The sequence below is a fragment of the Nyctereutes procyonoides genome, unplaced genomic scaffold, assembly GCF_905146905.1.
Source record: "Nyctereutes procyonoides isolate TBG_1078 unplaced genomic scaffold, NYPRO_anot_genome, whole genome shotgun sequence".
NCBI classification, from domain to species: Eukaryota; Metazoa; Chordata; class Mammalia; order Carnivora; family Canidae; genus Nyctereutes; species Nyctereutes procyonoides.
Window position 1 is genome coordinate 38025683 of NW_026575052.1, and position 15785 is coordinate 38041467.

General features: G+C 35.5%; 1 protein-coding gene across 4 annotated transcripts in view; it reads left to right on the forward strand.

Annotated features, from left to right (window-relative positions):
- Positions 1-15785, forward strand: part of ERCC8 (ERCC excision repair 8, CSA ubiquitin ligase complex subunit) — a 54350-nt gene that overhangs the window by 203 nt on the left and 38362 nt on the right. For all 4 annotated transcript variants that reach the window (XM_055332112.1, XM_055332114.1, XM_055332115.1 and 1 more), the window contains exons 2-3: positions 9790-9885; positions 14867-14968. In XM_055332112.1, the coding sequence (XP_055188087.1) occupies positions 9790-9885; positions 14867-14968 (198 nt within the window). The remainder of the gene's footprint in view (positions 1-9789; positions 9886-14866; positions 14969-15785) is intronic.

A 15785-nucleotide genomic window follows, 5' to 3' on the forward strand; every position in this document is an offset into this window, starting at 1 on the left:
CGGTCTTGCTTCCCACTTTCCCGCTTCGTTTTCACTTTACTTCCACCAAACTGGACTTCAATTTTTTTCTACTTTGTGGGTCACGAAAATAAGATCCTTTTACATACGTGTAGGCCGGTGGGTGCTCAGGCGGTTTCTGGTGAGGATACCTTGGTTCTGTCGTATTCCTTCTCCCTCCCCACTCCCCAGTGAGTCACTGCTCTTCAAGGGCTCCTTCATTCATTCAGCCGACAGATTTAGTGAGCTCCTCCTGGTTGCCAAGCATTGTGATACGGGCAAGGCATAGGCCAGGAACTTTTTTTTTTTTTTTAAGATTTCATTTATTTTTATTCACGAGACATAGGCAGAGAAAGGAGGCTCCCAGCGGGGAGCCTGATGCAGGACTGGATGCCAAGACCCCAGGATGAAGACCTGAGCCAAAGGCAGATGCTCAGTCGCTGAGCCACCCGGGGCCCCAGAGGCCAGGCATTGACCAAGGTTTAGCATGACCGGAACAGACCAGGGGGCCGTTGACAAGAGATGAAGCTGGAGATGTAGTTCGGGGGTAGGAGAGGAACAGCTCCTGTATGCTTGGTGAAGAGATACGAAGATGAGAATAAGGTGATGACCATTGGATTTTGTCATCTGCTGGGAGAATGGACTGAAGTTCAGAGCAAGAGAGCCAAGGGGTCAAGTTAGGTAACTGTGGCAGTTGTCTAGAAGAGAGAAGATGGAAGCCTGGACCAGGGCAATAAATGGTGGTTGGGCCGGAAAGAGTGAAGATACCTAAAAAAGTATTTAAGAAACAGAATCAGCCATCTATGTAAATTGGTTGAATACAATGAATGATGGAAAGAGAGGAGTCCACAATGATTCTCAGATAACCTGCTTTGTATAGAGCGGGGTGAATGATAGGGATGTTCTTTTAGACAAAGTTTTCCAAAGAGGGAACAAGTTGTACCACAATTTTGCCCATACTGAATTATTCCATATTACTTTGTCCCCCCCCCCTTTTTTTTTCCTAAGATTTTATGTACCCATTTGAGAGAGAAAGAGCAGGAACAGGGAGGAGGGCCAGATGGAGAGGGACAAGCGGACTTCCTGGTGTGCAGGGAGCCTTACCCTGGGCTGGATCCTAAGACCTTGAGATCATGACCTGAGCCAAAGTCAGAGGCTTCACCGGCTGAGCCACCCAGGTGCCCCTTCCCATATTGCTTTCAAAGAACCTGTAAAGATTTTCACTTGGAGAGAGGAGAATGCCATTGAATTTACATATAGATGTTCAGAAGAAATTGAGCTATCTTTAATGGGAGATGATACATGAAGTGAGGTGGAGATGAGATCATCCAGGCACTATGTGTAGAGTAAGAAAAGCCGTTCAATGACCAAAAAAATCTGAGAAATAGCAACATTTAAAGTTAGACAGAAAAAGAGACTACAAATGAACCGAAAAGGAGTTACCAGAGAGATTGCAGGAAAACCAGAGCAACGAAGCATCTCATATACTGAAAGAAGACTATTTAAGGAGGAAGCCATCATATCTGTCATTTGTTGGCCCCAGCCTGCTTCTTTGCTCTCAGTGGTTTTCCCTCCTATTTTCTGTATTCAATTTATTACTATCGAAATAGCATTGTACATGTATTTTCTTACTAGTTTATTCATAACCCCTATGAGAAAAGAGACCTAGGAGAGTTTCTGTTAAGTGAACGGCATACATTCAAGAAGTATGAGGAATAAAGGAAGAATTAATTAAAAGTGTGCATTCTATTTAACCAACAGGATGATCACTGATGGCCTTGGGAAGAGCATTTTCAGGAGAATCATGGAAATAAAAATAAGATTTCAGTGAGTTGGAGAATGACAGAGAGGAAAGGAAGTAGGAACTGCCAGCCTTGATGGCTTTTTAAAGAAACTTAAGAAGAGGAAAGCAGAGTACAGTTGCTTATTGAAAAACTTACAGGGAAGCCTGGGTGGCTCAGCGGTTGAGTGCCTGCCTTCAGCTCAGGTCATGGTCCCAGAGTCGGAGGATCAAGTCCCCACATTGGGCTCCCTGAATGGAGGCTGCCTCTCCCTCTGCCTGTGTCTCTGCCTCTCTCTATGTGTGTCTAATAAATAAATAAAATATTAAAGAAAACCTTATGGAAATTATTTTTTCTATTATCCCAAAAGAAGAACTCACCTGTATTACTTCTTACTGGATGGGTAACAAAGTACCTCAAGCATAAGTTATCAGTGAATGGGTAACAAAGTACCCCCCAAAACCTAGCAGCTTAAAACAACAGAAGATTTATTATCTCACAGATTCTAGAGCTCAGGGATCTGTGTGTCTTAACTGGCTCTTCTGGCTCAGAGTTTCTCAGAAAGCTGCAATAAAGATAGTGGCTGGGACTATAGTCATTTCAAGACTTGACTCTGGAAAGATCCACTTCCAAGCTCTTGTAAGACAGTTTTTAGTTCTTCCCTGACTTTGGTCCAGAGGTCTCCTTCAGTTCCGGTTATTTTTCACATAGGTCTCTTGAATCGCAACATGACAACTGGCTTCCATTAAAGCAAGAAAGTAAGCAAGAGAGGGCAAGCAAGATGGAAGCTAGACTCCTCATAATCTGATCTCAGAAATGATATCTCATTAGTTTTGTTGTATTCTGTTCATGAGAAGTGAGTCATTGGGTCTAGCTTACTCTCAAGGAAAGGAAATTACCTACAGGTGTGAATACCAGGAGGTAGACACAGTGGAAGTCGCCTTCTAGGCTCCCTACCACAATTACAAATAGACAAAAAAAGTAAATTATTGTAATGCACAGTAATAATCTTCTCTTTTCAGCAAGCATTATGTGTTATTTTGTGTTCTAAAATGTTGCATCAGTTTTACATTTAGTAATACTAAATGGGCAAATATGTTGCAGATCTTGCATTTAATTTTAATTAAATAGTAAACATTAAATTTTTTTAAACTGCATTTTGATCAGTTTTAAACATGGTTAGGTGTGCATCTACTGTTGTCCCCCCGTCCCCACCTCCAGTCATTGCAGAGTTGGCAGTAATTCCCATTCAGCTTAGTGATCCACTCCAATAAAGGCATATCCAGAGGTTTTTATTTCAATGATTGCAAAAACTCAAAATTTATTTTTATCAAAATTTACCTCCTCTGATAATTTGGCTTGTTTCCACCAAGTAGTTCTGCGGTTCTTCCATTATGATCAGCAAATTACACGGTGGAAAGTGAATGAACTTGCCTGTTAGACCTCTAATTTTAGTGAAAATAGCTGTACTTCTTTTTAAAAGAATCAGGTTTATTTTTTCTCTAGTAAATTCAGAAGTCTTATGATATCAGTAATAGTTCAAATTATGTGAGCTACTAATGGCCTAAAACACTGGATTTCTCCAGACTCTTAATTCCAAATAGTCCTTGATCTGAGAAAGCAACTAAATTTTGCTCTTTGTTAAAATGCAATGACCTAAACCTCTTTGTTAGAAAAAGTAAAGATTTGAAAGTGTCTCCTAACCTAGATCACCAGATTAATCCATCTAGGAACGGATTTCATTTCCTGTGTAAAACATGCTGGTTCTCCCATCATACTTAACACTTGTGGCTAAAAACCTGTAATGTAGTAATCCCATGCACATCTCTCCTACCAGTTGCTGTATATGCTTATCAAAAATCAGTATTTGTCCCTAATCCTGATAACGCCAGTTTTATTATTCTGATTATGCCATTTTAATAAGAGCTAATGAAATACAAAATCAAAAAGAATTATCATTCTTAGAAAAACTAAATGGGCCATTTTGAAGTAATCCAAACAAATGGCTTAAAATAAAATGCTGTTCAATGAGGTATGATTGAGAAAATCATTATGAAAGACTGGAGGAAAATAAAAAAAGAACAGGTTTCCACAACTTTGCCATAATATTGGAATAATATAAGGTGATTTGGAAAAAACACTGTGGAAAAAGTATTCATGCCAAAGTTCCAACTCCAGAGATTCTGATTTAATTGGTCAAGGACACTGGAAATTCTTTATTAAGTTCTCTAGGTGATTATAATGTGGAGCCAGGGATGACAACCTTTGCTTGAGAAAGATTCCACCTTCAGTTGCTTTTCATGTCTGAGATTCCATATTCATTTGCTTGGCATATGCATTAATTGTTTACCCCACTAAAAAAGTTAAATAAAACATATTTTTATTTTATTTATTTATTTTTTATTGAGAGAGAAATGCACTCACGCACACACACTTGCAAGCAGGGGACGGGCAGGAGGAGAGGGAGAGAATCTTAAACAGAATCTGTGCTCAGCACAGAGCCAGACACAGGGCTCCATCTCCCGACCCTGAGATCATTACATGAGTCAAAATCAGGAATCAGATACTCAACTACCTCAGTCACCCCAGCTCCCCAAATAAAACATTTTTGAAAATCCCTGAAAATCATAGAATACATATAGTTATTGGTATGGTTTGTAAAAGAAAAGTGATTTGGCACTCTGTTCAGCACATTTAATTCTACTTCAAGCAATTGGCATATAAACATTCGGACAGTCCTTGCTTTGTGTAATATTACACATCTATAAAACTAATTGTGCCAGCCAAAATCTATGGAAAGTAATTTTAATTATCACTGTAGAAAATTATCATTGTTCTGTGATATTTAATATTTCTTTGTCAAACAGTAAACCTTTATTGTTAGTCGTCAATATACAAGAAACGAAAAAATAGGGACACCTGGGTAGCTCAGCAGTTGGGCATCTGCCTTCGGCTCAGGGCATGATCCTGGGATGCCTGGGTCGGGTCCCCTGTCGGGCTGTCTGCATAGACCCTGCTTCTCCTCCCTCTTCCTATGTCTCTGCCTCTCTCTCTGTGTCTCTCATGAATAAATAAATAAAATCTAAAAAAAAAAATTTGAAAAAATAATAAAGCTAATATTTAGTACACTGTAATGTAAATGTACTTTCCAATGTAAAACATTGGAAATAATAACTACAGTTATTTCTTTGTTTTAAAAAACCCAACAAATCAAGAGTAGTTTGAGTGGCACTGATCTTCTCTCGTATAACTTCTAATGCAAGTTGAGTATATCTTCTATATTCTGGCTAATTATCATTCTCCTTTCTAAGTCTGAATCTGATTCCAGCATTTTATCCTTTGCATTTAAATGTCATGAAATATTTCTGAGAGTTTTTTTAATGTGAAGGTTTTTGCCAGTGTCATTTCCTCTGAGACATCTTGAGCCTTTTCATCACGACCACTTTTCCTCATTTATTTGGGTAAGTTTACTCACCTGCATTGATTTCCTCACTCTGCATCTCTAGAGATTCTCAAATGGCCACAGTATCACATTTCTACAGTCAGCTATTTCTTCTGTAATCCCGTTTACATTCCATTTTAGTTTTACTTCAGCAATATTACTTAGCATATTTTTGGTGCACTTCCATTTTGTTGTCCAATTCCTTCTTTTAATTATCCATTTTTCTAGAATTTCTTACAGGTTTATCTCAGAAGCACAGAACTTTGCAAGCTGTACATAAATGAATAACAAATTCCAGTAACCAATCATCTATAGAATTTGAAAGAAGTCATGTAAATTGGTCACAAATTATAATGTACATGTTAATTTTGTAGTGATTTGAGGACCCAAAAGGTAGTAGCCAGCTTGTGTGCTTTATGCTACTAGTCATAAAGTATACAGTTAATATACCATGGTAACTGAGTTTTGAACCATATTATTGGGGGGTCTGGCATTTAACTAAATCATGGTAACTTGCATTCTGTGTTTAGTTTGCAAACTGCAAAGTGAGGACTGTTTATATTTAATTTAAAGTATTTAAGGTAGTGTTCCTTTTTTTTAAAGATTCACTGCATTAAGTGATATCTTTGCTTAACTAAACAACTACACAGTCCTGTTTTATTTATTTATTTATTATTATTTTTTTATTATTTATTTATGATAGTCATACAGAGAGAGAGAGAGAGAGAGGCAGAGACACAGGCAGAGGGAGAAGCAGGCTCCATGCACCGGGAGCCCAACATGGGATTCGATCCCGGGTCTCCAGGATCGGGGCCCTGGGCCAAAGGCAGGCGGCAAACTGCTGCGCCACCCAGGGATCCCCAGTCCTGTTTTATTTAAAGAAGATGTCTATTCAATAATTTGCCCCAAGCCCTCCTTGTCAGTGATTAAGGGCAAAAGCATAAACACTGATAGGCAAAGTTTACAATTCTTACCCCTTCTTTTTACAACTTTCTTGAGGTGCTATTGACATACAATACGTTGCACATTAAACAGTTGGATGAGTTTTGACATACATAAATGCTTTTGAAACCATCACCATCAAAATAACAAATATCCATAAGCCAAAAATTTCATCCTAACTCTTTGTAATCCTTCTTTTCTTCCCCTGCTTTGTCCTGTTTTACTCCAGGAAACAACTCCTCTGCTTTCTGTCAGCACAGATTACTTGCATATTCCAGAATTTTGTGTAAATAAAATCATGCTTTGTCTGGCTCTTTTCATTCAGCATAATTATTTTTGAAATATCTCCTCTTGATTCTTTTTTACTGCTGAGGAATATTCTATTCTGTGGATATATCACAATTTATTCATCCATGGATATATCCATGATATATCACATTTATCATCCATCCTTGTTGATGGACTTTTAAATCTTTCTAGTTTTAGGCTATTACGTATGAACGTTCATGTACAAGTCTTTGTGTGGATATGTGCTTTCATTTCTCTTGGCTGCACGCCTAACAGTGGAATACGTAGAGCCTGTGTTTCACTTTCTAAGACTGGTAGTTTTCTAGAAGCTTACCATTCCCACCAGTGATGGATGAGAGTGCTGGTTGCTCTATGTTTTTTTTGTTTTCTTTTTTCTTTTTTTCCCTTTCAAACTTATTTGAAAAGTTATATCCCATGTTAATTTATCTCTTGTGACATCTCATTATATGTTTTTGGTGGTTACTCTAGGAATTATAAAATACCCACTTTTCATTTTCTGCTTAGAATCAATATTTTACTGCTTCATTTGGCACATAGAAACTTTATCTTTACGCTCCATGGTATACATTGCCCCACATGTTACATTTACATTCATTGTAAACTCCATCAGATAATGTTTTCATTTTGTTTTCAGCTATCAAGCATACTTGAATGAGAAGAATTGTCAATTATATTTGCCTAGATATTTACCATTTCCATTGCTCTCTCTTTAATCCTAATATCCTAAGTTTTCTTCTTATATCATTTCCCTTCCATCTGAAGGACTTTGTTTATCTCTTCTTTCAGTGCATGAACCATAACTTGTAGCATGCACATGCATGTACATAACATGTACCAAAATTCCAGACTCCCAGAAGGAAAGCAGGTATTTATCACAAAGCACCTTGTTTGCTCCACATAGTTTAAGCACAGTGAACTATTTTTATCCAGGAATGATAGCGACCCTCCTGAAATCGCAGAAGCAGACAAAGGCCAATCTTACAAGTGGGCCTTTCCAAGGATAACAGTCTCTGGCCTGCTATATTAACTCATTTTTGCACATGTTGCCTCCTTCCACACACACCCTGCCCTTGTTTCCCTATCCTATTACCCTCCTATTTTCCTTTACTTAGCCCCTCTTAGTTCCCCTAAATATTCAGTCCTAAAGTCTTTAGGTTGGGCAAAGGTAGGCTTCCATACACAGGCTGGGATTAGATTGGCTCAGAGTGATATTGCAGACCTTGAGCAGTCTACTTGTGGGGACTGACAAGCCTAGATGACAGGGGTTTTAGGGGAGGCAAAAACTAAAGGCCGAGCCTGGTGAGCAATTTTCTTGTTGGTGATGGAGATGGTGTTGGTGATGGGAGATTGGTTACATAGAGTCGTGATCAAAAATAAACATATTAATGATAATGGTAACCATATTTTCACTATTTAGAGAAAGAAACTGAAGGAAGGGGTGATTACATTTGTCCATGTTTGTTTATATTTTACTGGTTACAAGAAGCCCACATTACTATTTGAAAAATCATCAAGTAGGGGTGCCTTGGTGGCTCAGGTAAGCGTCTGACTCTTGATTTCACCTCAGGTGAGGGTCTCAGAGTTGTGAGATCCATCCCCATGTTGGGGCTTACAGTTCTCACTCTCCTTCTCCCGCAGCCTCTCCTCACTTGCTCATGCATGCTCTTTCTCTTTCTCAAAAAAGTAAAGTAAAATAAAATAAAAATGAAAAATCATGGAATAGAAAACTATTTTAAGAAGAAAAAATGGAATTTCACTGGAAAATGTGAAAAATTATTTTCTGGTGAAATACTGAAGCTCAGAGATGGCAGAGGAGCCTGATAGTCTGTAGTGAAAGTATGAGAGTTCAGATCCAAGTTCAGCCAATTGTTAGATATGTGACCCTGGACAGATTACTTATGTCTTAGTTTTATAATCAGGAAAAGCAGTTACTAATATAACCTAACACCTAGGAAATCCACCACTTCGGATGACCACTCATACACTTATTACCACTAATTACAGTGTCGGCAAATAGTAGGCCCTTAATATTAGCTGTTACTGTAATTGATCAAGGTCAGAAAAGGAGTTAGGGGTTAGACTAGATATTTGAACCTAAGACTAAACTGTTCAAGAAGACAAAGGCACGTGTATATCTTTAAATCAAACATTTGAGGGACACCTGGGTGGCTCAGTGATGGAGCACCTGCCTTTGGCTCAGGGGGATGGGGTCCCCCATCGGGCTCCCTGCATGGAGCCTGCTTCTCCTTCTGCCTGTGTCTCTGCCTCTCTCTCTCTCTCTCTCTCTCATGAATAAATAAATAAAATCTTTAAAATAAATAAATCAAACATTTGATATGCTAAAATGATTACTAAAACATTTATAATTACTAATACTGCTACCGTGAGTACATTAGAAGTATCAGTTTGTGTCTTTTCTAGCACTATGCATTGTTATTTTTAAAAAATAAAACTGACAAATAGGCTAAAAATTTTCCTGTAGATTAGCATCATGTTGGTCAGTATTGAATTTAGAAATTATTTTAGTTAATTTAATTTCAATGCTCTTTAACATCCAACAAATGAAGAAAAATTCTTTTTTTTTTAAATTCTTATAGTTAACATTCAGTGGGCACTTAGTATGTGCTAATCATTGTAATGAGCATTTTTCATGTATTAAATCATTTAATCTTAATATCCTCTCCAGAATAATGATGGTTTACAGTTATGCAATATCAGAAATATCATTCATCTTATTTTAAGAGTGCTTGTTAATCATTTTTTTATATATACTTAATTAGCTTTTTAAAAATGTGCTTAATTTTTTTTTATTTTAAATGTGCTTAATTGTTAAATTGAATGTACTCCTTGTGTTTCTACCTAAGGTATAAGAAACACTTCAGGGAATTTTTTTTTTTTTTTGCGGCGGGGGGGGGGGGGGGAATTTTTTTTTTAAGTACTGTAATTTAAGCTTTTGTCCACTAGGTGTCCTCAGTTGAGTTTAAGATAGAATTTAACCTTTTGTTCATGAAATTTATTTCAGTCTGTAAATATCTTAATAAAAACTTAATAAACTACCTCTTTCAAAGGAAGTTTAAGATAATGCTTCAAAGAAATTCTTTACATGTAATTGTTAGTATTGGTATTTTTGAAATTCATATAAGATCTTTAAAAATTTATAAATACCTCTGTATGGTAGAAGATTTAAATGTTACTTATAATTTTTCTACTAAATGTAATTTTGGCGAAGTAAGGATGTTTTTAATGCTTAAATTGCTTTTTTATTGTTTAGTTTTATCTTTATTTTCCTCCCTTTCCATTTTTATATTTTTTTTCAAGGGTTTTGGGACTAGAGTTAAACAAAGACAGAGATGTTGAAAGGATCCATGGCAGTGGAGTTAACACCCTGGACATTGAACCTGTTGAAGCAAGATAGTAAGTTCATTATACAGTCTTTTTTTTTTTTCAAAATGATATGCAGTAAAATCTTGCTTTCAGATTACTTATGTAAAAAGTTCATAAAAAGTAGTAAAAGTTCTAAATTGTAGCATTTTAAATCTGACATTACTAATTTAAATAAATACATAACATCACACTCTTAAAATATTGCCAGGTAAACATTTCCCAACTACTATATATAAATATATTCCTTGTGAAATCAGCAGACATTAAACCTCTTTGGATGCAGAGGGCTTTTAAGTGCTGGGGTGTGTGCTTTTTAGCTATCATTTTAACACAGAGTTGCTACTCTGAAGGAGTCTAATGGGAATATAGATAGAATATAAAAAGTAATGGTATATGTTGGAGAATTCAGTTGAAGAAGTCCAGACCACTATTTGAGCTCTTCCTAGGCTTTATCACTTAGCAGCTAAGTGACCTTGAGCAGATGACCTAACCTTTTTTAATTCTCCGTTACCTTAGCTTTGCAATGCCAGCGATAACAGCTACCTAACAAGTTTGTTGTAATTTGAGATTATACGTGTAATGTATAATTAGCATAGGACCTGGCGTATCATAAATGGTTGCCCTCACTCCTGTTAATCCAAAGCATTATCACCTATACTTTTACTTCAACAGTTTGAGTGTTTTGAAAATTGTGAATATGAACATGCCTCACACCCACTTAAAACATCTTGATCGGGATCCCTGGGTGGCGCAGCGGTTTGGCACCTGCCTTTGGCCCAGGGCGCGATCCTGGAGACCCAGGATCGAATCCCACGTCGGGCTCCCGGTGCGTGGAGCCTGCTTCTCCCTCTGCCTATGTCTCTGCCTCTCTCTCTCTCTCTCTCTCTCTCTCTCTCTATCATAAAAAAAAAAAAAAATCTTGATCCCATATTACTCTTACAAGAAAGTTCAAAAAGCTCCATGTAGTTTGTAATTAGAACAAGTATAGAAGTAACTAAAGTTTATTGTATCATGTATGTTTAGCAGAGTTTTTGTATTATAATAAAGAGTTATTATTATTTACATTAAAATAAACCAGACAGGTTTGATAGAATTGTGTTTTTAATTTTCAGCCACTGTCATAGTCCCACATAGCAGTATATAGGAAACATATACAGTGAACACATTCTCACTTCAACACATGGTCATATCTAAAAGGTGATTAGCGATATAATTCTTTTCTGTGTTCTGAACTTTTCCAGATGCAACATAGCACCTCCCATTCAGGTCAGCTGTGGTCCATTTGCCTGTAAAATAATGACATGAACAGGAAGGAATAGCTGATTTCTTTTACTCATGGGTGCTTATGGAAAAGATAATCAGTACTGCTTCTCCAGCCAGCCATTTGGAATAGAGATCATTTGTCTAACCTGTGAAATACATGAAGCCAGTAAGCTACCAGTTGTCAGAGTCAATGAAAAATATGAGAAATCACAGATTATATGTGCATAAAATATGTGTGAGAAATACAGGCTGAGGAGTCTTTTTGCAGAGCATACTGAGAAATGTCAAGATTCTTACTATGGTGGTTTCCTCCATTGCATGGTAAATTCTGTAACTATTTCACTTGTTTGCCAAAACTTGCATTTTGCATTTGGCAGCAAAGAGTAATAAAAAGCAAAATAGATGTTTAATGGAAAAGTAAATATTAATGTTTTTCTTAAGAAAATAAGTGGCCATATAATTTGCTCAAAATACTTTTTAATATTTATCAACCACCATGAGAGTTATAGTGATATCACTGAAATCATAATAGAAGCTAGAATGTGCACATCTGGTAAAGAAGCACTTATTTCCAAAGTTAGAATTTTTATTAAGTAGTCTCCCTGAAAATAATATTTTAACAAGTGCATTTTCATAAAGTACATTTGCATATCATTCTGTGAAGCTTGAATTTTCTTTGATATCTTTTAAATTCTTCTAAGTTAATGTTATTCATCTTTAATACCAGGTTTTCTTGTTCATATAAAAACATGAAACTATATCTCTTATTGTCATCACTCTATGAGCGGAATAATAACCTCACAGTTAAATAATGTCATTGTCAACAGATCCTTCGAATACAAAATCATTTAATTCCGATAGTGGTTCAATTGTTTCAACCAATTAATAGAATCCAAGGAAATCTTTTGGGAATCATTCTGGCAAAGATGAAATGTCTGACATAACTGCAAATACAATTTAAATTCAGTTAAAATGTCTACCTTTGAATATAATTTTTTGTTTTTGCATTGAGAATACATGTAGTGCCATGTAAAAAAAAAAAAGTATTTCACAAAATTCAAATAGGAAGCAAAAATATTTTCAGAATTGATTTTGGTGTTCAGGTAACTCACAGGTATGTCCAAACAAGCTGCAAGATTCTGTCAATGAAAATAAGAATTGTAGTTGTTAAAATTTCTAAATATTTTCCTATGTACACTTAGTTAACTACAAAAGTTAACTAAAAAAAAAAAAATGAACACTTTAGCATGGCATTACTTGCTATCATTCTTTACTACCCATCAACAATCAGATTCAGCAAAGAACTTTGGAGAACTACTTTTAAATTAACCTTATTGTTCTACAAATTGGTATTGAATTTTTCTTAAAACAAGTCTATAAATCAGTGCTACTTGGACATGCTGCTGGTTCATGAACCCTTTGTAACTGGTTAACAACAAGATTAGGAGCTTGTGCCAGAATGTAAGTCTAGTCCATCACTAAGCACACAATTTAGATGAACTGAGATGTTTTTAATAGACAAGACTTTCTCAGTAAAGAATTGTCTTCATTTCTGGCAGAAGCTCTTTATCTTGCATTTTGAATAACAAAAAAACTAAAGAGGGTGATTATAAAAAATGAATGTATAACACTTATAACAAGTGTAAGTGATCACATATCACACAAACCACAAAATATGGTTGAGTGGGAACAAATCACGATAATTACAAGATATATGTAGTATCAGCGTCTGTATCAGAAGAGGCAATGGAAACCAGTGGAGCATCTAGTAGACCTTATAACTCTGAAATAATCGTTACTTGAAAGTTCAGCAAGCTAACCTGACAACAGTGGATGTCTCTTGGGAGAGGATGACATGCTCCCAATTATTGAGGTATTTACAGTAAGATTGAAAGGGTCTGGAGCAGTCTAGATCCTATAATCTCTCCAGCTAATCAACTTAAGATCTCCGAAAAGGCAAAGCCCTATAATGAGGAGAAACTACTTGGAATAGAATCCAAATTGAGCAGTATAGGAACAATAGAAATAAAGGGAAAAAATGGCCCAGAAAAAAATTGGGGAGCTGAACAGAACCAAGAAAAATCTCTGAAAGTGAGCTTCCATGTATTAAACATCTTATGAAAAAAGAAGATATTCCAGAGATACAAAATTTAAATATTATTCTAAACCAAGACTCCTTTTTAAAGTTTAAGAAAATTAATTTTATAGAAATATGAGCAAAATAATAGAATTAAAATCAGAGTCCATTCAAAATTAGTATAAGAACAAAGAGACTAAGTAATGCCCCTTTAGACAGTGTAGCTGTGCCAAAAAGACATACCCACAAAATAGTTGAGAACTCTGTATATAATATTTCAAAACCTAGCTAAAGGTCATTTTAAAAAGATACAAGATCTAGAAGAATAATGGAAGTCGAAATTAAGAAAACTCAGAAATGAGATGAACAAACTCAAGAAAAGCTTAGAAATAAAAGGCAGATGTAAGGAATAAAGCAAATGAATATAAGAGGTAATACCTTAGAAATAGAAGGTAGAAAGAAAATTTTAAAAAAAGAAATGGAGAAAGGTAAGGAATTCAAGATACAGAGACATACGTCAAAGATATGCAAAGAAGATTCAGCATACATTTAATAGGAATTCCCAAAGAAGAAACCCAAAGGAGGAGAACAGAGTCAATATTAAAGCTATAATTCAAGAAAAGTTGCCTGATATAAGTGAGATCTGAAACTGTATATAAGGGAAAGAAAATCCTACTTTAACTAAACTTATTTGGGGGTTTATTCCCAAAGAAAGGATGTTTCTTATCTCAGATGTTCAAGGAATTAAAATATGAGTCAAGGATTATATATATATATATCCAGACTGATTTTCAAGTACAAAAGAACAGGCAAATTGTCAATAACACATAAGAATTCAGGGACTGTTTCTCTCATTAGCCCTTCCTTAGGAATTTACCAAAGAATAAAATCAGAGAACCCGAATGAGTTGAGAGACAGCAACATGAGGTTTGACTATGAGCAGTAAGACTAACAAATAGCAATACTTCATCTAGATATAAATTCATAGATCTGTTTTTCTTTCCTGCCAGATTGTAGACTTTGGAAAGACAGGAACTATGCCAGTCTTGTTCACAGAGTTTTATTAGCAGAGTACGTAGCACATTTCTGGTGCTCAAAGTTAAAGTGAGTAAATGTGGTTTTAATAATGGAAGGAATCTAATGTTTATTGATCCCTTTTTTTGTATGAGGCAGTATAAAACTCACTTGCATATAACTTTTATCTTTACATCATCTTTATGATTTAGGAAAATGTACCCTTTTTCGCAAATGTTTAAAGGCTTAGGGAGATGAAGTAACTTGCCCAGAGTCAGATAGCAGGCTAACATCAGTAGCAGCTGGTCTGTCTGATTCCATTTTCATTTAGCACAATTTTTATTAGGACATTAAGAATGATTTCATAATATTTTACTTTCTTAATGAAGATAGATATTTTGCCATCTTGTTTCTACTGTCCTTTTTGGAATTATAAAGGTAAACTTTAAATGGTCACAGATTGAATCTTTTTATATTATTCTGCAAATATTAGATTGAGAAATTTTAGTTTATTAAAAATCTATATTATTGAAGATTTACTCTGTATTTGTGGGCATAATACATTTGGGTATTTGTAGATGAGTAATTTTCAGAAATATGTAATAAGTAAATGAAGTACATAAAATGATAAATTAATGTGAACTTTTTTATTATTAGCATGTTATCAGGTGGTTCAGATGGTGTGATTGTACTTTATGATCTTGAGAACTCCAGCAGACAACCTTATTACACATGTAAAGCAGTGTGTTCCATTGGCAGGTGTGTATTAAAAATGTAATTCATGAATTTATAAACATTTTAGTACTTTTTGTGTCAAATGCAAAATATGAAAATAGCAGTCATATGATGATCTCAAGTAAATTGTTCAGATGTCACATTTCACGTGGATATCCCTTGACATTTTCTTGAAAATAAAAACCTTTGGTTATGTCCTTTTTGTTGTACACCTACATAGCACACCACAGTAACTAGTTATAGTTTTTAGTACCACTTAGTGTAAGATTTATTTATAAGCCTTTCAGCTAATTATAAGCACAAATTATATTTTCAACCGATATTAATATAACAGAAAAATTAATGGCTAGAAGCAGTAAATGTACTGACAATCCCTCACCAAACACACACACGTAACATACCGACACACAACCATCTTATCTCTCTACTTACTCAAACTGCCTAACTTAACATACCTCTGTCTTAAGTCTCCAATTATTTTTGCATTTTTAAGTTTAAATTCAGTTAATTAACATATAGTATATTAATTAGTTTCAGAGGTAGAAGTCAGTGATTGATCAGTCTTCTATAATACCCAGTGCTCATTGTATCCTGTGCCCTCTTTGATGTTCACTTACCCCATCCCATCACATACCCCATCTCCAGCAACCCTCAGTTTGTTTCCTATGACTAAGAGTCTCTTCTGATTTTTCTCCCTCTGATTTTATCTTATTTTTTTCTTCCTTTTTCCAATTATCCTCTGTTTTGTCTCTTAAATTCTGTATATGAATGAGATCATTGATAATTGTCTTTCTCTGATTGACTTATTTTGTGTAGCATAATATCCTCTAGTTCCATCCAT